The sequence below is a fragment of the Nannospalax galili genome, unplaced genomic scaffold, assembly GCF_000622305.1.
Source record: "Nannospalax galili isolate Female #2095 unplaced genomic scaffold, S.galili_v1.0 scaffold1206, whole genome shotgun sequence".
Classification (NCBI taxonomy): domain Eukaryota; kingdom Metazoa; phylum Chordata; class Mammalia; order Rodentia; family Spalacidae; genus Nannospalax; species Nannospalax galili.
This window is the reverse complement of record NW_008355162.1, coordinates 74,984-96,883: the sequence shown is the minus strand read 5'-3', so window position 1 is coordinate 96,883 and position 21,900 is coordinate 74,984. Positions and strand designations below refer to the sequence as shown.

At 53.8% G+C, this 21,900-nt stretch overlaps 1 protein-coding gene across 1 annotated transcript in view; it reads right to left on the bottom strand.

Moving 5' to 3' along the window:
• Positions 1-21,595, bottom strand: part of Flt4 (fms related tyrosine kinase 4) — a 45,223-nt gene extending 23,628 nt beyond the window's left edge. Inside the window, exons 1-10 of the mRNA XM_008852226.3 lie at positions 21,446-21,595; positions 6,907-7,003; positions 6,184-6,428; positions 5,809-5,921; positions 5,519-5,681; positions 5,184-5,323; positions 4,727-4,895; positions 4,324-4,441; positions 797-951; positions 549-711 (exon numbers count right to left, since the gene is read on the bottom strand). Of these exons, the coding sequence (XP_008850448.1) occupies positions 549-711; positions 797-951; positions 4,324-4,441; positions 4,727-4,895; positions 5,184-5,323; positions 5,519-5,681; positions 5,809-5,921; positions 6,184-6,428; positions 6,907-7,003; positions 21,446-21,503 (1,421 nt within the window). The 5' untranslated portion in view covers positions 21,504-21,595. The remainder of the gene's footprint in view (positions 1-548; positions 712-796; positions 952-4,323; positions 4,442-4,726; positions 4,896-5,183; positions 5,324-5,518; positions 5,682-5,808; positions 5,922-6,183; positions 6,429-6,906; positions 7,004-21,445) is intronic.
• Between the last annotated feature and the right edge of the window lie 305 nt (positions 21,596-21,900).

The window sequence follows — 21,900 nt, the reverse complement described above, 5'->3', positions numbered from 1 at the left end:
CGATGATGAGAAAACTGGGTGCCACGTGCAGAAGAAAACTAGGCCTCTCTCTCTCTCTCTCCTCTCTCTCTCTCTCTCTCTCTCTCTCTCTCTCTCTCTCTCTCCTGAATGGATTAAAGACCTGAAACTATAAAATAACTAGAGGAAAACATAAGAAAGGGCCAGCAAGATGGTGTAAAGGCACTTGCACCCAAGCCTGATGCCATTGGTTCCCAGGATCCACATGGTGGATGGAGAGAATTGACTCCTGCAAGTTGCCTTCTGACCTCCACATGCTGCGGCATGCACATGCCTAACCCCCAAAATAAAAAATAAATTAAAAGTTTAAAAGAAAACATTAAGAAATGCTTCATGATGTTGGTCATGAAGTAAGAGCTCAAAATTCAAGCAGCAAAAGCAAAGGCAGGGTTTGAGTTTAGAGAAGGGCTCCCAGGATGGGTGCAGAATGGCCTGGGTGGCAAGAGGGGCTGGGAATTGATTAACAGGGCTGAGGCTGGAGATAGGGTGTGCAGTAGAGGGGAATGGCATGGGTGGGAGGGCACACTCACAGGCTGCGCTGGGTAAAGGTCTTGCAGGGTGTCCAGGGCCGCCAGTGCCACTGGACACTGAGAGGTGGGGGCACCCCGTAGGCAGTGCAGGTGAGGGCCTGGCGGCTGTGGCGGGAGTAGATACTGGGGGAGGAGGCCTCCTTCTCGTGGATGTGGGGGGGCACTGAGGGCACAGGCAGATGCTAGTCAGCTGGCCCCATCACATCTGTCCACTCACCCATCCCTTCTCCCACCCTTCCTGCCTGTACCATTCACCACCAGCTCCAGGCTAATGTTGCGTCTCAGACCAGCTGCAGAGTTCCAGAGGGTGAGGGTGTAGATGCCAGCGCTGGCCTCAGTCACATCTTTGAGCACCAGGGCATGTGGGTTGTGGCGTCCGGTCACTGCCTTTTTGTCCTTGTACCTGGTCAAGGAAGGGAATGCAGAGGCTGTGTGGACCCCATGCCAGCCCTGTGGCTGTCAAGTGCATTCCCTCCAACCAGAGTGGTTCTGGGATGCCCCCTGGTTACCTAAATTCTTAATGCTCAATCTAAAACACCTGATGCTGTCAACAAAAACAAATTTTGTTTGAAAGTGCCATAATGAAACCTAATATTTCTATGCTAATTAAAAGATAAATAAAACATGACAAAATAAGACCCACAGATACCTGAGGCTCAAGTCCCTTCTATAAAATAGCACAGTACTTGCACATTCTATAGGGATTCCTCCATATACTTTAAATCATCTTGCAATGGCATCCAATACCAATGCAATGTAAATGCTATGTAGATAGTTGTGTCATTCAAGGGTTCAGGGACAAGCTGCAATCTCTAGGCTTGATAGAGACACAAAATTGAAGAAATATTATCCATCCACAATTACTTGGATCTGTAGGTGTAGAATACAAACATATGAGGGGCTTGCATGAACTGTCGGAGGTGGGAAGAGGAGCCCAAGTGGCCTGTCCTGCTGGGTCAGGCTGGAGCAAGTGGCCTCTCCTGCACCAGACCCAAAGGGCAGCATGAGGGTGGGATGGGCAGCAGTCCCTGGTCTGAGGCAATGGACCAGAAGCTCTGAGTCAGCCAGTCCCCCTAACTCGGTTATGTGGCCAGTTGAAGACTGGCCCACAGGATCGTCCTTGAGTCCCTCAGCAGCACTTCTGGCCTCACCTCCAAATCCTCTGTGATTTTTCCCCAGGTAAGGAGCAGGCTTGTTTTTGCTCAGGGCAGCCTCCTTTTCTGGTCTTGCCTCTGAACTTGACCTCCACACTGGCTGGGCTTCAGCCTCAGGGAATGATTAGTGCCCTCAGCAGGCCTGTCTTCCATCACATCAATGAGTGAAAGAACAGCCCCAATAGAACACATGGGTTGTAAATGCCCGGCTCTCGGATCCCTGGCTCTGGACCTGTCTATGAACTTTCCAGACATGTGACCTGCACAGAGCTTTTGAGCTTACTGTCACCCTTGTTTGGATGCTCTTTCTACAGATGACAATTTGCAGGGTTCCCTCCTTTCTTCATTGGGGCTAGAGTATTGGCTCTTCAAAGACTGGCACCTGACAATGCCTGCCCACCCGCCCTCCCTTCCTCCCCTCCCTCTCTTTTTTATATCTTTTCCCCTCCCCTCCCCTTCTCTCCCCTTCCTCCCTCTCTCTGGCTCAAATCCAAGGCTTTCGCATCCCAGGCAAGTGCTCCATCACTGAGCTACACTCCTAGCCAGCACACTGACTTTTATACAAGTACCTGTTAGTTGTCTATTCTCCCATTGAGTTTTGAGCATCTGTGAAGACAGGGGCAGTCTCCTCACTGCTGTACCCAGAATACAGAGTGCTGCATGGGGCACATATGGTCACTCTAGACCCCTGCTGAGTGTGTAAGTGGATGTCTCACACCCTATAATAGGAAGGCCTTGATCTGGTTCAGAGCTGGAACTCCTGAAGGCAGCTGTCTCCACAGCTTGAGTCCCCAGCTCAGAGATGGTTCTATTGGACACCTTCCCTGTGGTTGAGCTGAACCACAGAAACTATGTGGTATGGGCTAGGAAAGGCATATCTCTTGGGTAAAGGCCTAAGATTGGGATGATTCAGGGATTCTGTACACAACTGTGACAGCAGTCTGTGACTTGCTTGGGATCACAGAGCAGGGCAAGGCTGGGGCAGAACCCAGGTAGAGATACCTGCCTCACTATGGTGCAGAAGGCTGCTAGAATCCCAGGTCTGTCACTTGTCAGGTTTGTGACCCTGGAAAGACCCTCTCATTGTCCCAAGCCTCAGTGTCTTCATCTCAAAACAGGGACGGTGTACTTATAGGGGTTTCAAAGGCTCACTAAAATAGTGCTGGCACCTTACTGGGTGTATTGAGTACCTCAGAAGCCAAGGGCCAACCAATTAGTTCACCAGACCACCTACCATTCACTCACTTAAGAGTAGTTCCATTATGATGCCCTGTGGGACTGTGGTGACCATGAGTGCCTTGGGGCATCTGAATACTTCTTAGAGGCAGATGTTGGCTAAGTAGGATGAAGGAGTAGGGATGTTCCTGTGGAAGAGCTGTGCTGAGAGCAGGCTCAGTCCTGCTGGCCTTGGAGGTCAAGGGATAAGGAGGGCCCTGTGACTCTAGGAGCTGCACCTGTGTGTGTGCGATACTGCTAGCCCATCTGTGCCCTCAGACCTGCCCCCAAGGACTCTGGTACACGCCTCGTGGTACTATACGCCCCAAAGCAATGACCTCAGATGGAAGTACAGGGTCATTAGGCTCAGGGCTAAGGCATCCTGAGCCCTCCCAGAAGCCTGCTTCCACCTATGGCTAGTGGGACCTGGCTGAGGACCTTTTGGGCCTCTGCTTGTCCTGGCATCAGAAGTCTTACCATATGGGAGGTGCTTCAAGCTTGGAAGGACAAGGCCTCTCTGGTTAGATAGGAGGGGGCAGAGCAGGAACTCCTCCAGGAGATTTGGGGCTCAGGTGGGAATGCCCTTCCCCTCTTCTGGCCTGTTTTCTTATCTGTACCAAGTAGACTCAGTCTGCAGTAGGATCTATCATGTTTGAACCATGTGGATGGCTCAGAGGGTGAGGGAGTGTTGAGGGGATATTGTATTCTTGAGCTCTGCAGGGAGTACCCAGGAAGGGTGCAGCCATCAGAGGGTCCTCTCTGTGTCCTGGGCATACCCTGCAGGGAAAGTCTAATTTTCAGCTCTCCTGCAGGCTTCTTACTACCAAACACTTTAGGACCGGGCTCCATAACAATCTGTCAAACCCTCAAGACATCTCAAATCTTGGGATCAGAAGGTCCTGGGAGAAAACAGCCTTATCGGAAGGGGGCCGAGAGAACAAATCACTGTAGTGCAGCAGGACCTGTTCACTCAGGATGGAGAGGGTCAGTTGGCATGGCCTTAGAGATGCTGAGAGGATACAGGAAGCAGGTAAATAAAACCCACACTGCCCATCATAACACACACACACACACACACACACACACACAGACACACACACACACACACACACACACACACACACACACATGAGTCTGGTGTTTTAATCTTTCAGGGTTTTGTAGTTCCTGGGCTGACTTTTCTTCTAGTTGAAATATCCAGTTATATGCATGGACTTTAGGGGTTCTGCTTAAAGAGGGCCTCAACTTGGTTTCAGGTTATACAGGGCCTGATGGGTAGTGACAGGTCACCATCTGAGACTCAGGGCTAATGCTCTGATGGGGAAGGACATGGCTCTTCTCACTGTTTGGTAAGTTCTTGTGCTAAGCTTGGCAGGGTAGAAAGGGAGGGGACCCAGGACTGTTACCATTGGAATTCAGGCGGGGGGTATGCTGCCAGCTTCACAGGCAGCTTCACCAGCTCGTCACCGGCTGTGGCCTCCAGGACAGGTCCTTTGAGCCACTCGACACTGATGAAGGGCTTTTCTGCCAGACAAGAGGCATCAATGTAAACCTGGGTCTGAGCCACCACTGAGCAGAGCTTCCTAGCCTTACCCCTGAAGACTGGAGCTTGCCTTGCTACCCAGCTGGTAGAAGCTGGGCAGGGCTTCCCCTCATAGCCCTCCCTTCCTCTTGGCTGTTCTCCTGCTGCTCAGGTGCATCATGACCTCCAACCCCCACCGCATAAGAGCCCTTGTTCCCCAGGGTCCATGATGCCAGACCCACCCCATATCACTCCAGGCACTATAACCCCAGCCTCCCAGGCCATACCGTGTACGATGACCTCAGTGCTTTCCCGGAATCGTTGAATGCCATTGTTGGCCTCACACACGTACGGGCCCAGGTCTTGCTGGCTGACATTGTGGATGGTCAGGATGCTGGAGAGCTCTGTGTGAGTCTGCTGGGAACGCCGCTCAGGTACCCACTTACCCCGCTCTGCCTGCCACACCCAGGGGAAGCCCAGGATCAGCAGACAGGCTGGGGCAGACACAACCCACCAAAGGCACACACCCCTGCTAGTTCTGAAGCACAGCCTCAAAGTTTGCCATCTGGGATGGAAAACTTCCCATCATACTGGGGTCCCTAAGACCGGTTCCTGAGTCTGTACTTCCTCCACACAGGGGCTCAGGTGTGCCAGACACAGTCAGAATGGGCATGGAGACTCCTGAGGGTGTTTCTGGGGTCAGGACAGTAGGAGGAAGGTGCCTGGCTGGGCTGCTGATCTCACCTGCTTCCCTGGGTAGTCCCAGTCAAAGGTGACACCTGAGTTGAACTCAGCCCATACTGTGCAGTTCAAGACCAGCTTCTCTCCAACCAACAGCTCCAGTGACTTCTTGGGGAACAGCTGGATGTCATAGAGCTCATTGCCTGGTTGATAGACACACAGTGACTCTCATACCCTTTGCAGGACAATACACACAGAGCGCAGAGCACAGGGTGCATCCAAGACTATCGGTGATATCCCAGCCCTGTGACTGGGAACTGGGCCCAAGGTGGGGTGTCCGCCATGTTCCTCTCGCACAGGGAGTGGTGACTGGATGAGGAGGTAGTGGCAGCCTTTACCTGTGATGTGTACGAGGAAGGGACTGGAAAGAAAGTTCTGGTCGCCCCAGGTGGTCTCACACTGCAGGTACAGGGCGTCGCGCAGCAGTGGCGTAGGCACCCGCATGCCCCGGCGGTCATCCCACAGCACCTCTTGTCCATCGGGCTGCAGCACTGAGCTTTGCTGGAGGGACACAGCAACTGTCAGTGCCTGCCTGACTGCCCACCTCCTCCTAGTCAGACAAGCAGCAGCCTTTCCCAGGAATGGCACAGGAGGGTGCCCGGGACAGGGGTGGGGAGGGGGATAATACCGAGCGCAGTGTGATGTTGAGGCCAGGGATGGACACCAGGCAGGGCACCCACATGGCATCCTTCCTGTTGACCAGGAGCGTGTCAGGTTTGTTGATGAAGGGCTGTTCAAAGTCTGAGGAGATGGAGAAGGAGTTGGGGAGGGCAGGGGCTCAGGGAGCCTCTGGCTAGGGTTGGGATAGGGGAGGCATCAGGGTGGCCCTGTGCGTCTGGGTGGTGTTGTTCCAGCTCCTGCTGCTATGTGGAGCAGAGTGAGGCCCACTCTCCACTCGTGCCAGCCTGGCACCAGCAGATTGGAGGAGGGGCACAGGCAGCAGCCACTCCCTCCAGGACCTTGCCCAAGACTGGCCTGCCTCAGACTCAGGCCATGGTCTCACCTCTCACAAACACATAGGTGCTGGCAGCTGTGGTGCCCTCAATGCGGGCCTTGATGTACTTGTAGTAGCAGTGGTAGCTGCCTGTGTTGTTGGCGTGAGCCTGGGCCAGCAGCAGCACCTTGCAGTAGGGCTTAGCTTCTGTGCCCTCGCAGTCTTGCACAACCTGTGTGTCCTCGCTGTCCTTTCCCCCTGCAGTCAGTACCTCCTGGGCTCCTGGCCAGGCCCACTCCAGGGGGTGCTGCCCCCTAGCAGAGGATAGGAGAGGTCAGGAGCCCCCTCTCCAGCTGTAACCCAAGGCCATAGTCTCTGAGGAGACTTCCTCAAGGACCAAGAGCTTCGATCTTTATTCATCACTATCTTACCCCAGGGAAGAACAACCCAGGGTTGGGTACATTCCACAGGCCTACTCCCTGGTTCTCTGCCTGGTTCTCAGGGCTGGGTGGGCCAGTTGGCAACATGGGCCTTGGCTCATAGCTGGTACTGTAGGGAGGCTCTGGGAGCCTTGGTGGGCTTAGGGCTAGTGAAAGTGGGCTGGCAGTGGATGTAGAGGACCTGGCAACGGTTATGGGTGAGGCTGGGTGAGTTCAGGATGCCTGTCTGTAGGGCTTCCAGGCAGCCACATCCTAGGACCCCCACTCAGCCTCCAGGCCCCTCTGACCTGGGGAAGAGTGACCTTCTGGGTCCTTAGCTACCACCTTTTGCCCCAGTCTTGGGCAGCTGTACCTGCAGGATATGGATAGGCTGTTCCCGGTGTCAATGATGTATGACTCCTCTGTGATGTTCAGGGTTGGAGGGGTCATGGAGTAGCCACTTGCTAGACCTGGGGTGAAAGATAAGGGGTTATACAAGAACTCCTGCACTGTTCAAGCATGTCTGGGCCCACTGGGATGCTTCTCCAAGGCAGGGCCAGCCTGGTGGCTCTCGGTCAGCAACACCTTGTCTTCCCATGTGCAGTCTGAGTAGGCCCCAACTGAACCCTGACTGCTGACCCGAGATGAGCTGAGATGCCAACATGATACAGGAAGAGGAGCCTCCAGGCCTCATTCTAAGGGGCAGGGGATTTAGAGTATGGGATCCCCTAGCTCTGCCTGAGGCACCCTTCCTCTTGAATTCTTTTTTTTTAATTTTTATTTTATGTGTATGAGTGTATTGCCTGCGTGTATGTGAGTGCACCTGTGTAATGCAATGCCGTGGAGATCAGAAGAGGGTGTCAGATTCCCCTGGAACTGGAGTTAAGGGCGGTTCGTAGCCGTCATGTGGGTGCTGGGAATTGAACCCGGGTCCTCTGTAAGAGCAGTCAGCTCTTAACCGCTGCGCCATCTCTCCAGTCCCATACCTACTGCTTATGACGGGTCCTGTGCATCCCAGACCTTCCCCCAAACCAGCCTGGTGTCACTTGTGCTCTGCCTGTGGCCTGGCCCTCTCCCAAGTCCTGGGGGGGGGGTCTCTTTCCCCTCTGTTCCTCGGTTTTTCTCTGCCTGCATGGGCTCTGCCTGACTGCCCCAGCCTCTTTTGCCTAGACCTCCTCCATACTTCCAGGTCTTTGCACAGTGCTCCTCCTCAGTTGCACAGGTAAACCTCCTTTACCTGGGGAACCCACCCTTAGCTTTCCATGACTAGGCTGATTGGGGCCAGGCATCTCTACTCTACAAGATCACAGCCTGTGACACATGTAGCTCCATCGCCATCATCCATCTCCCAATGGGCTGGAGTGTGTGCACATGCACATGTGCATATGTGTCTGCATGTGTGTGTTGACAGGTGGGGGTCTTCTGTGTGCATATGTCTATTTGTATCTATGGGCTTGGGTGTATAGATGTGCATGTTTTTGAGTGATGTGTGCATGGCTTTGGCTGTGTATAAAAGTGTGCGTATTTGTGTATCCCTGACATGTCCCCATGTGCATATACATGCACTTGGTTTTGGGGGTTGGATTCCTGGTGGGGGTGGGAGCTAGCCCCGGGGGAGGCCTGGACCTGGAACTCTGGCAGATGCATCCTGCCAGGACCATCATGAGACAACAGGAAGGGAGGACTGTGTGGCTGGAGGCCCAGGGCTGTGTCCTGTCCCTCCCCCCAAGTGCCTGGGGTGGTAGTCACAGCCCACTCTCCTGTCCCAGCCCCTTCTAATCCCACAGGCCCCTGGGATTTGGAGAAGCAGTTTTGTTCCCCAGCCTGAGGTCCCAGGGTCCTGCCTTACAGTGGGGTGGGGTGAAGTCTGGCTGTTCCCACCATGGGCGGTTCCATACACCCTGACTCTAAGCCACCTGATCAAGTAGTATGGTGCCAGGATAACACACTGCAAACACCAAAGTCTCATTTCAGCACTGTGTGGACAACACAGCCACTAGTAAGCACCCACTGGCCCTCTTCCTTCTGGCTGCAATTTGTAATTACCTCCTTCTTTCATCCCTCTCTCCTCCCAGCCAAAACTTGCCTTAGAACCACACTGCACCAGGAGTCAAAGCCTTTATTATGTATCTAGTACCATGATGCAGGCAGGGAAACCGAGATCTCCTCCGGACTGAGCTACTGTCCTATGAAGGTAGCCACTTGCCTGGCCAGTTGCTACAGCTGCTGCCAAGCCCTCCCTACTTCTGTGCTCAGCTCTTGACACTCAGCAGCCCTGCCTTTGGGGCCCAGCTTGCTCTGAGGTTCTGATATGGGAGGTGACCGGGCCCTGAAGGCTGCTTGCTCCTCAAATGAATGAGCACCTGGCTTTCCTATACGTGTCAGCAGGGCCCAAGTCCAAGAAGTTTTCTACTGTGCATTTTCTGGGGCTGCTGGAGAGCGCTCACAGCAGCTTCAGGGCAGTCATAGGCCAGGAAGGAACCCCAAGAGGGCTCTGTTGAGCTGGGTTTTGAAGGAGAAGTAGGGTTTCTTCCAGGCATTGAAAAGTGAAAAAGGCTATGCCAGGCAGACAGATGGGAAAACATGTGGGTGACTGAGTGGACGGCAGTCCATTGTCCCAGCTATGGAAAGGAGTGGTGTGATGGGTGTGAGTCTCAATCTGTGGGAGTGAAAGAACTATGCCCTCTGGATGGTCCTGATGGAGGGCAGAGCTGAAGGTGACACATGGCATATGAGGAGACCTGCAGTGGCCAGGGCCTATCTGCCTCCCCCATGCAGGAGATAGGACACCCCCACAGTGAGCTCTGTGGTGCATATATGTGCACACTCCCAGCAACTGCCAGCTGCAGAACAGTGGCAACTGTCACCCTAGCTTTCTTTGATGGCTTCCCTTTGCTTCTGAGAAACAGCAAAGTGGCAGCCACCTGCTGAGCCACTCCTTGGTCCTCTGCTTCAGCCCCCAAGAGGCACAGGGCATCTCAGCTAGTCAGCTTTGTAGCCTGGGACACTCCCATTTCGTTCCCTCCTGGGGATCTCCCTCTGTAGTCTAGCTTGATATGTCCCTTCCTTAGGGAGCAGTCATCACCATTCAGACTTCCGTTTTGTCCTCCTGAAGGCTCCTGCTGCTTAAAGCACACAAATCGGACTGAACTGTGGCTGGTTGGATAGATGATGAGTGGAAAAAGGATAGATGAATCATGGATCATCAGATGAATAAAGGAGATGGACGGATGGTTGGGCAACTATGGATGAGAAGGTGGATGGATGGATCGATGAATGGGAGAGGGTGGATGATGGATGAATGGGAGAGGGTGGATGAATGGATGAATAAGAGAGATAGATGGATGAGTGGGAGAGGATGGATGGATGAATGAATGGGAGAGGGTGGATGGATGGATGGATGGGAGAGGGTGGATGAATGGGAGAGGGTAGATGGATGAACAGATGAATAGGAGAGGGTGCATGGATGGATGAATGGGAGAGGGTGGATGGATGGATGGATGGGTACGTGAGTATATGGATGAATGGAAAGAGTAGAGCCTATAGGAGCCTCCTCCTTCTCCACACTGTACCCCTGGAGGAGGCATCTGCTCTAAGTAAGACCATCCATCCTGCTCCCTCCTGCTTATGTGAAACCTGGCTGAGGACACCACTTCCTCTGCCGGATTCTGCTCCCCACCCCACATTCCAGATGGAGAACTCCTTGTGGACACCTCCCCCTCCCTACAGCAACCCCTTGGAGGCCCATGATTTTGATGACACCACACTCTCCCCACTAAAGCTGTCATCGGCGTTTCTCCTGTTCATTTCCCTTCATTCTTTGCTGACTATAGCTCCTGGCTCACCATCCTCCTCCCTACCCAGCCTCATGCCATTCTCCATGACTTCAACAGTCACAGGATGACTCACCAGCACCCTCCCTTGTCTTTGAGATCCTCCTGTCCTCCCCTTCTCAGTCATGAGCTTCCAGGGGTGAACCCTGGGTATGGTCACCACCAGAAGCCAAGTCATCACTGAATGCCTGTCTTTCTGTGTTTCCTTCTCTTCCTTCTTTCATTTATGCTCAGGCATCCTCATCTACCACGTATATATTCTTAACTTCATCAAGAGCCTCCATTACCCACATCCCCTCTCCTGACTCTCCCACTCTCCAGGTGTAGTGGCGATCCATTCCGTATCACTCTGACCCCATACCACCACTGTGTCCTGGAGAAGTTCAACACTACAGCAAGAAGCTTCTCTCACTATGTCCCCCCTTGATCTTCCTACTTGCAGACTAAGCAGGCCTTGTTAAAGTGGTCCAGGATGTTCCCTCCTCCCTCTCTCTCAGCATTCACAAACAAGGCATCAGATGGAGAAGTTTCATTGTCCCTCATCTGAAGCCCCTCCATGACTGGGAGGGCCCCTGGAATTCTTATTTCTAAACCAAACTCACCACTGTACCTAGAACCCTAAATCCCTAGATCCAAGTCTCACAGGCAATTCCTTTCTCTTCTGCTCACCAGTCTTTCTTTATGGGAACACCTTCCATCTTCCAAACAAAACAAAGCACAAAACAAAGAATTCTCCACTTGCTTCTGGCTACTGCCCCTTTTTGTAGTTGCCTTTGTAACCAAAGCTCTGCGCAGTACCTCCTTTCCTCATGTTCTGTCGTGCATCTCTGAGGTGTGGTCCTCTGCTTCTTGGTGACTCCCATGCCACAGATGCAGTGCACACTTGAGGACACTTGCCAGCTCCTCTTCCTGGTTCCTGTGACCCCACTCTCTCATCTTCCTTCCCCTGACTGCTGATATTGTCTCTTTCCCCATGCTGTTTCTTTTTAAAGGTCCAGATAAGTCCGAAATCTTCATCTCCAGCTCAGACCATTTCTTTCAGATCAGCTTGGGGTATTCAGATTCCCCGTGAATTTGGACAACTGAAGTCACCCTAACTTTCGTGCTCCTAATGCTAAAGTCCAGACTCAGACTTCTTCCATCCTGTCAAAGGCTTCCTATTCAACAGCCTCAATGTACCCAAGTGGGAATCACTGTGGATGGTCACCTCCCTCTCCCATAAAGGCCCTACACATCCCAGAGTTGGTCTGTTCTCTCTTGCTGGGCATCTACCAGGTACACTTGCCCCAAAGTGGCCTCCTGGACTTACTCTTGTCCTCCAGACCTCCTCCATGAAGCTATTAGTGATATTAAAAAAAGCAATGAAACACAATGAGGTCACAATGAGGTCCTGTTGGTGACTTCCCAGACATTTCCAAGAAAATCCAAACACCTGACCCAGGTCAGCTCCATACATGCTTATGGTCCACTCCTGCCTCATGTCCACATCCTCCAGCCACCATGACCTCTACATCATCTGCAGCACGTCATGCTCCTTCCTGCCCTAGTATCACATCTGTCCTTCACCTGAGTCTCCTCTCCATGCTCTGCTCATCTTTGGGCCTCAGCTTAGACATGACATCTTTACCCTCATAAAACCCAAGTTCCTTCTTCAGGAACTATCTTGGCTTCATAATGGCTTGCTTATGATCCAAAGTTGCAATTATTTATTTTTAAAAAACTTGTCCTTCTTCTCCATTGGAAACAAGTAAGGACTAATAACTATTTTCTATCATATCCCATGTCTAGCACAGTCCCCAGCAGGATAAATACTTAACGGATGACTAAGTGGATATAAGGATGGATAGAGGCACAGATGTAAGAAAGACAGGCAGAAGGAAAGGTGAGTAGATGGATCAATGAATGATCTGGTAAATGGATGGAAGGACATGCTTGGATGACTGAGTGAATGATGAGTAGATGGGTCGACATGGATGGGCAGAAGGATGGATGGATGGATGAACTGGTGGGTGGATGGAAAGACATAGTTGAATGAGAGAACAGATGGGTGTATGTATGTATGGATGAATAGATGGAAAGATGGCTAAACAGATCTCTACAGTATTCCTCTGGTTGGAACCACGTTGAACTCTGCTGCTCCTTTGTAAAATGTGTATGTAATGTTGAAGGACAGGAGAATCCCAGACTGCTCAGCAGTTGGGCTCATTTGGGCTGAAGGCTGCCATGCCCAGAGGCTCTGTGACTGCCCAGCCCCCTCCTGCAACCCTGAAAAGGGTGCATCCTTCCTGCCAGGCTGTTGTCTGTCTCTGCTGTCCTTCCCTTCCCGCAGCAGGAAGCACTGTCATCCTGGCCTCTGTTGCGCTCCCCCTGCCTTCCTGTTCCTGGCCCGGGAACTGGCTTCTTCCTTCCCCTGGCCAACCAGGCCATGGCCCCCAATCCTGCAGCAGAGTGGAAGGGCCAGGCGCCTGGCTGAGGTCAGCAAGGCCAGAGTGCACACCTCCTTTTCACTGTGCTGTCAGCAGCCCTGGGGCACCCTCCAACTTTGGATCACAGAGACCCTGGAGTCAGCCTCAGGCTCTGAAGGCAGTGGTACAACCTGACCAAGAGTAAAGCCAACACCTGGCTCAGGGGTAGGCAGGGGGTACAGGAGTCTGGCGGATTAGGTGCTGAGCACCTGTGGGCAGCTGGTCTGGTCATCACTGCCTCATTTGGTCCGCACAACAGCCTAGGGGGAAGGAAGGGATTCTGAATCAAGTCAGATGAGGAAACCGAGGCTGCAGGCAACAGCTGTAAGGTAGCCCAAGCCTAGCCAAGTCTAGGCCCATCCCTCTTGGAGTCAAAGGCAGTGGGCAGAGGTGCTCAGACTAGAACCCGGTGCCCTGCTCCTCTGAACCCCTCGCCTGAAGCCTCAGAGACTCCCCAAAAGACAAAAACGTCCATGCGGGAAGTCATATAGACCCCCATCTTCCCCTGTTTCTGGTTTCTGTACCTTTATTTAGTCCCATGGCCCTATTTACTGTCAGCAAATCCCTTGAAACTTACAAGACCATTTTTTTCCCTCCTCTCCTTTTAAGACAGAGTTTTATGTAGCCCAGACTGGCCTCAATGCTGGATCCTCCTGTCTCAACCTTCCAAATACTGGAATTACAGGCATGCATCATCATACCCAGCTAAAACCATTTTTTTTCAAAAGCATCTTTCCTACAAAACGAAGGGAAAACACAACCAAACATAGGAAGAACTGCTAAGAGACACTGAGGCTTATTCCTGCCCCATAGATGTCCCTGGGCTGGGTGGGTCCCCTACCCCATCCAGGTAGGCTCAGAGAGAAGATGCTAAGGAAACATGATTGATATAAAAAAATAGGAAGAGACATGGGACAAAGAAGTTTGGAACTGAGGGAGGGGACAGTCATCTTAATGAATGTGACCTACGGCTGTATTGGCACTCCACAGGGTTGAAAGTCTTGATTTTCTTTTCAGTGCAGGGCTGGGAATGGCCAGGCCCAGGTCCTGGAATGGGTAAAAGGCAAGGGGGAGTCAGGGGCTAGCTGATGCACATTTGCAACTCTACCTGCCTCCTAACATCTCTCTGTCCCCTTCTCTTCAGTTGCTGCCTGGAGACTGGCCTCTCTGTCTGACTCCCAGCAGCCTCCTTCCTGGCTTCTAAACCACTTCTAGGCATAGAGGGGCACTGTGGTTTCAGGAGCCCTTGCCTGGCTCCCCCAGGCCATCTGGAGTTGTGGAAGAGTCCTCGCCTGGCCTTCCAGGATGATGTGTGTCCCCCAGTTTCCTGAGGTTGCATCTCTCCACATTTCCACTGAGCACAGCAGGCTTGCCCACTCCCTGCCTGGCCTCAGGCTGTGTCCTCTGTCTTCCTAGTTGTCTGCACCTGGAGGACTACTGCTCTGCTCCAAGGACCATGCAGCCTCCCTGATGACCCAGGCTGAGAAAAGCGCCTCACCCCAGCCCTGACCTGTAGTGCAGGGAGGGTTTGTGGTGTGTAGTGGCTCCTGAGCTGGGATGTTAGCAGCTCACAGGTGAGACCTCAGGTCCAGCATGACTGATCTGGAATGATGTCAAGACCTCTGCCCTGAGGTGACTTGATAAACAGGGGTCTCTGTGCTAGCTCGGCCACAGTGATGTGTTCACTTCTAGGCTGGTCAGCCCAAGGACACAAAATGACCAGACTGTAGATTGCAGGCAAGCCACGGTGGAAGATGATGGGGTACAACTGGCTGGTTAAGGCTAAGGTTCCAGGACACTGTTCCCAGGGCTGGGCAGAAGGCGAGGCCTGCCCTAGTGCCCTCTGGCTCCCTCCCTGGACCTGTGCATGCAGGAATGCTCTGTCCTAGAGTTCTTTCAACCTGGCTGGTATCCTGTGCCTTCAAGAGCTCAAGGGTCAGGGTCAAGTGGCCATCAGTCCCCTACCGCCTACCTGCAGGACTGAAATCCCAGGGTTAGAAGGGGCTTTTCCTCTAGTGTGCTTGAAGCCGGCTGATTCTTCACCATGACACCCTTAGCTATAATGACCTGGAGCCATTCAATTCCTTTCTCTAACTCCGCCCCCCCTTGAGCTGTAGATTGCTCGTGGGATTTCTACTGACCACAGAGCACAAATGCCATAATAGCACATAGCACATACAGAGCAGTAACTAGTGATTGACTCCTTTCTGTCATCTGCCTGCTGGAGTGCTTGGCTTATCACAGCTACAGCATCTCCCAGTGATCCTATGTTGGGTAGGAGAATTCAGGGAGGTGGGCAGGGACAGCTTTACTCCAGGGGGGCCAGGGAGGGTGTTTTTGTGAGCTGAAATGGGCCTTGGAGACTGAATAGGAATTTATTGGCCCTCAGGGTAACCTTGACGATCAGATGGATAGGAAAGAGACTGTGACATGGGTGATGAGGTGACAGGAAAGGGCCCAGGGTCAGAGGCACCTGTCCTGCATACCCCTAACCCTTACATTCTCTCCTCTTGTCAGTGGCACACCCTGGGGACTTCAACCCTGTCTCCTCCTGTACTGCCCCTGGCAGATCTCTTGTATTCCTGCTCTAGTAGACTGTGGGGACCCCAACCTGCAGATCCATGCCTAACATTGGCAGGATAAGAGACGCCTGCAACACATGTGTGTCCACTCATTTGATGAGCAAGAAATAAAAGGCACGCACTTCCTGGAGTTGGCAAGGATGTGGAGAAGCGGTGGCTCATGCAGCAATAATAAAAGTGTCCACACACTCTGACCCCCAAATTCTGCTTATACCGATACATCCTGTTACGACAATAAGAACAAATGCACACTTAGCAGTTTCTATGCACCATGGTCCCATAACACTCGCACTCTATTTTAATTTAATACCCCCCTCCAACAAGTAGGCACCATTTTCCATTGAACAGATGGGAAAACTGATCAGACATTCAGTTGATCAAATCATCTTTTTTCCAGCAACATTGGAAACATTGCTTTCCCTCGCCTTACTTAGGCTGGTAGTCTGGGTGAAGTGATGGTTATTCCACTGAGCACTGGCAACCTTATTCATCTTCCACAGTTAACAAGTTACAATATCTCACTGGCTCTCAGGGCTAAAATGGGTTTTGCAGACTGAGTAGGAGCTTGCTGGCCCAGGATGGGGGCATCCAGGGCAGAGTAACAGGAGCGTTAGGCTCCTGCCTCTTCTCTCTTTACCATGTTGACAGTGAACTTTGTGCTCAGAATTCAGATACCTTGTAGTGAACAGCTTCTGGTCAGACAGCCTCTTTTGTTTATTCTGGGACTGACCTCTTTCCATTCTCCCTCCTCTCCATTAGACTGTCTGTTCAGCCTCAGTGTACCCACTCTGGACCAGTATCTTCTCATTGATCTAGCCCTTGCATAGGGGTCAGATGATCTTTCTAGAATATGACTCTCTTGATAAAACCATCCTGTGCTGCTTGGGTGAAATCTGGCACTATTGGGTTCCCTGTCACCCACCCTGTCCCACTCCAGCTCTGGAGATGCTGCCTACCCTGAACACTTGTGGGACAATCTCTTCCTGGTGTATGGCCTCAGTGCCACCTTCCCACAGGACTCCCGAACATTTCTGTAGCTTTGTGGAGAGCTCAGTTTATCACATTTCATAATTGTTTAGTTCAGGGTTGCGGGCTTTCCCTTGTCTTTTTATCGTGGCATTTTTAGGTTGTTCTTGTGAGATGAAATGGGCTTTGGGAAGGATTAACCCATGACTGGCTTTGGGGAACAACATAACACATGAGTTCGTGCAGAAGGGAGGGAGGTGGTGCCTGGGAAGTGGAGATGCCATGCACTGAGGTGGACACACCAGAACAGAGCTAGACCTGGGGGAAAGACAATGCTAACCACTGCCTGGGGCATCCTGCGGACATCAAGGTAACACTGTTTGAGAGGACAGACCCTTAGGACTCCACCTGCCCACTTATCTCCTAGGCCCCCATATCATGTAGGACTAGACATCAGATACCTATCACTTTCTTGTAACCAGTTCACCCTTAGCATCTATCATTTCATGAGCCATCTCACACTTCTGACATTAATTTCCTAATCTTTAAAATGGGCAACACTGATACCTCCTATACCACTGATGAACTATTTTATACTGAGGTGCATATCTTATCCCTTGATGTGCCCAGGCTCCTGTGTGTCTATGGCCACTGGCTTAAAACAAAGGTACCTCTACTCGGTAGAAGCTAGGAAAGCCCTGAGGCTGGTATTCTGGACTCTCCCTGAGCCCGGCCTGAAGCCTGGAGTCTGAGTTCCTGGGGGAACAGCGAATGGGAATGAACCCCGCTCCCCTCCACTGGGATGGACTCCTGTCTTGAAACAGCATCACCGTCTTTCTAAGGCTCTCAGCAGCTCCACAGTGGACAGTCTGGGCCAGGGCAGGGGCAGGGGTAGGGCTGGGTTAGGGCTACAGTGGGTGCAGGCTGGGTGCCTATGGGTCTAGGGCTGCCTTTGGACTCCAGGAGGAAGGGTCTACTCCAGTAGCCCCGGAAGCTGGTGCTTCTGTTTGGGGGGCGGTTCTGGGGGCTTCAGATCTGCGTTTCAGAGCTGTCCCTTGGAGCAGCATGATGGCAAACATCTGGAAGATGCTGGAGGGGTGAGGTGGGGCGCACAGGTTGCTTTCGTACCCTGTGGGGTTGCGGAAAGCGGGGAGGGGACCCTAGTAGATTCTAGGCTCCTAGCACCGGCAGCCGTGGTGCCTCCATCTGTGCCAGGCGATTGCCCTGGCCTCCCTGGGGTCAGGAGTCAGCTCACCCGCTGGCAGGACAGGCCACTTTATCACATAGCGCAGCTGGCTCAAAGGTGGCCCCCCAGCGCTGCTAAATCGGGGCCACCAGCTCCTGCCGCAGGAAGAGGGAAACGCAGGCAGGATGTCCTCTTCTGTGGCCGACAAGTCCTTTCCCATGAACCCCTGCTGACCTTGCCGGCCACGTGGCGGGGGGCTCCCCCACTTGCCACCAGGACCTGAGCCGGCCAGGCCGCCAGGAGGGAGTAGGGGCAGGAGGCGGAGGAGCAGGGGCAGGGGGCGTGTCTACCATTGGCACCGCCCAGTGGGCAGGGCAAGCGCCCTGAGCCTCAGAGCCTCCTCCAGCCTCGAATGCCCGCACCTTCCTGCTCCCAGACTTGTCCCCTCGGCGTGACCGGAAAACCGAGATCCCAGAGGAAGCCAGTGTCTGAAAAGGATCGAAACTCAGGAATCCCTGGCTCCAGCTGGGACATGCCACAGCTTCTCTATCAGAGATCGCCCTAGGCAGTGTAAGAGGGTATTTGGATTCTTCCGGCCCACCTTTCACTGCCAGCGGCTTCACAGAAGTGGAGTGCAGGCTAGGCCCTGGTGGAGAGAGACACCTGCCCGGTGGAGCAAAACATCCAAACGATAAGCAAGAGGGTATAAACTAGACAGAAGAGAACGTCCCTCCTTCCCTCCTCCCATCACACTCAAGCACTCCCAACTTTCCTGCCACCATGCTTCTCCACACCTGCTCCACCTCCGGGGGTTCCCCGAGATGGATGATCTTATGATCCACCTGTTTGCTAAGCCTGAGCCCCGGAGCACACCCCTCCCTTCCCACTTCCCCACTTACTAAGGGCACACTTAACCATTGTCCCATTCACTTGCAGTTCCCTGGCTCTGGCCACCTCTCCGGCCACCCTCATCCACCTCTCCAAGCTTTAGTCTCATCTGACCATTTATTTGTTCCCATCTGGACATTCCTATCTCTGGGTCTCATTTGAGGGACTCCTCACCCTGCTTGGAATTCCCTTTCCTGATGTTCTGCAGACCCTTCCCAGAAGCCTCTAGCTGAAAGAGACGGGGATTGTTTTCCTGTGCAGAACCAGCTAGGTCTCTCTGATTACTTTCACCCCTAGGTTAGAGACACCTGATTCCATGACCCTGTCCCCATCAGGCTGGCACCTGGAAACCCCCTGCAGGATGGGGCTGTGCCCCTGTTCTTCATCCTCAGTAGGCAGCATGTGGTTGTGGGTGCACTGAACTATAGTCTTCTTCCTTGGCACACCGGAGAGTTCACCAGACTGTTCACTAGTGCTGCCCTATCCCAGGTCTGGCTCTGGTAAGGGATTAGGACCCCACACTGGTTCTGGATGGCACCAGGACTTCAGTCCCCAGAAGGCCATAAGCACCTGCAGACTCCCCCTTCCCCCCACATCCTACAGCACCCCCCTACCCCATTTTCACTACCCTGGACCTGGGTCAGACTTCAGAGCACAAATATCAGAGAGATCAGGTGGGTAGGTTTGATTCAGACTATGGCAAGGCAGAGTGTCCAACCCAGCTGCCCAGCAGTCTCCTGCTTCCCCTGTGTCCCCAGCTGGTTGCCCTCAAAGATAAGTCCTGAGCTGAAGCCTCTTGAAGTTGCCACTTGCCTTCTACACTGGGTCAGCTGGGGTCAGTCTGCAGAACGGGATCAAGACACAGCCTCCAAGTGCAGCCCAAGCCCAAGGACCCCTTCAGTATTTTCCTGCCTTGCTCACTGAATGCACAGGGAAACCTTAGTGCAGGGTGGGGGAAAGGAGGGCTTAGGCCACACTTCGAGGACTGAGGGGCATAGCCAGGACAAGGGTGTGATTCTGTGCTTTGGAAGGGTTTGCTTTAGGGTTCCTGGGTTTTTTTTACACCTGTCACCTACTTCAGCATCCCTGAGGTTAGGCTGCTCTCAGGGGATTTTCTTTTTGAACTCTGCCATTGAACTATACCCCATTCCAGCATTTAGAGGTTCATGTTCCTGCTATAACAGCCAACACCAGGCTAGTCTCTGATTCAGCAGTGGGTGGAGCTAGGCACAGGGCTCAAGGAGGCATGGTTTGTAGCCCACTGGCACCCCCCCCCCCATCCAGCCTAGGACATTCTATCTCTCTCATCTTCCCTTCACAACCCATGTGGTCAGTCACGGTGCATACTTCAGGGACTGGCATCACTTCCTCTTACTCCTCTACCCCGCATTCCTGCTGACCTCTGCCAGTTCTCCTCACACCTGTACAATACCTCTGTCTCCCTGGAAGCCCCCCTCCCCGCAGGCCTCTAATTCCAGGATCTCAGTGCATGTGTGGGAAACAGAATTTGCACTATTTCGGTTCTAGCTACCCAGCCCAACCTCCCCTTAGTCTCAGACGCCTGACTTGGCTGACTGTCAGTCATGTCTCCTGGGCAGAGGGAACTCTTGTTCTTCATCATTATTGTCCAACCAGGGTCCCATTGACGACTCCCTCCCCCCAGGGCTGGATATAGGGGAGCAAGAAACAGCCAAAGGGGCAACCCTGATCACACCTACCCAGAGGCTCAGTCATCCTGTGTCTGCGCACAGGTGCAATCACACCTCCCTCATCCTCCCTGTCTGTGAAGGTACAGAGGGTGAGCCCAGAGCAAGGCTCTGATAGCCAAAGACTGGCATTGACTAGTTCCCTTCCAGTCAGCTCCTGAGGACTTTGGGTGAGTTACACATGTTTACCCTGTGTAAAATGGGCCTCCTACTCTGTGAGAAAGAAGGCACGAAGTATGCAAAGCCCATTTCTCATTTCTGTGGTGTACAAACGCACAGGTTCCTGTCTTTCCCTGCAGCCTCTCAATACCCCCCCATCAGGCAGAGCGGGCTCTGTGACGACCCCGCCACCCTGGATTTTCAGGGACAGCACAGTGGACGCCCCTCTCATCCTCTGCTTATCCCGATGCTTCCTTCCTGACACCTCCACGCAGACGCTCTGCTTCCCGCGACTCTCCAACTCCGGAAGAGCCACGCTCTCACCAAACTTGAACCAGCTGGTGACTGCCTGAAGCCCTCTCACAGCCGCTTGGCTTCTGCCTCAAGGTTCAAGGTTCAAGGCTCCCATCCTTCTGATTCTGGGATCCCCTCAAATCCCGGGATCCTTTCAAATCCTAGGAACTCCGGCCTTTCACGTTCTCTACGCGGACCGCTCTGGGGTTGCGGACTCAAGATTTGCCTTCCGTTCCAGTTTGCGCCTAGGATCACCTGGGCCCGCACTAGTCTCGGGTGCGGGGATCATGAGTCCCTGGCTCTCAGTCCCTCCCAGGAAAGGTGGACGCCGGTCCCGAGCGCCCTCTGGGGGACCTCCCGGGATCCTCCTCCAGCGCAAACGCGAGAAGTCGGGAAGTGCGCACCCAAGCCTGAGGTAGGGTGGGGATGGTCGCCCTGGTCCCCGGGGAAATGACCCCGAGTGCTGCCGGACACGACCCAGTGGCGATGCGCCTGGGTTTCCGAGGGGGAGCGAGTAACGAGGTGAAGGATCCAGGCTAAGGACGTAGACCGCCCAGGCCGGGCTTCAAGCCACCGCCGGTGGACCGAAGTCTGGGACCGGGTCGCACGCCTCGGCCACCCGGGCCATGACCCGGCTGCAATCCCCGCCCGCTCTTTCCTGCTCCCCTCGGCCCCGGGCCGCAGCCCATCCGGAGCCCGCACCCCAGGCTCCTGCGCGGCCAGGTCCCCAGACCGTCCGTAGTCGGTGCGGTCTCACCACCAGCCTCTGCTGCGCGACGGCCCCAAAGCGGCCAAGCCCGGCCCCAGGCTGGGCAGCGGCCCGCGGTGCTCACCGTCCAGGAGTCCGAGGCAGAGCCACAGGCGCAGGCACAGCACGGAGCCCGGCTGCATCTCCGGCCGCTGCGGCGCGGGTCGGACCTGCGCTGGTCGCCGAAGCTCAGCGCTGGAGTGAGAGCGCGCCGGGGCGCCGACGGGGCGCGGAGCTGGCGGCGGGCCGGGGGCGGAGCCTAGGCGGGCAGGGGCGGGGCTCTGGGGAGGAGGGTCCGGGCCTCCTCAGACCGCCCCTCTCCCCTCTCTTGGTCCCTCCCAACCCAGTCCCGAGCGTCCAGCCCTGGGGAGAAGAGTGCCAGCTTTGCACGGTTCCAAAGCAGCCGCTACCAAGCATCACTTCCAGGGCTAGTGCGGGCTGGAGAAGCGCAGGTGACTGCCTGGCCTCAGTGCGCCCGGCATGAGCAAAATGGGCAGCGCGTGTTTTCCTGCAATTTCATCAAAACCTGCTGAGTTTAGA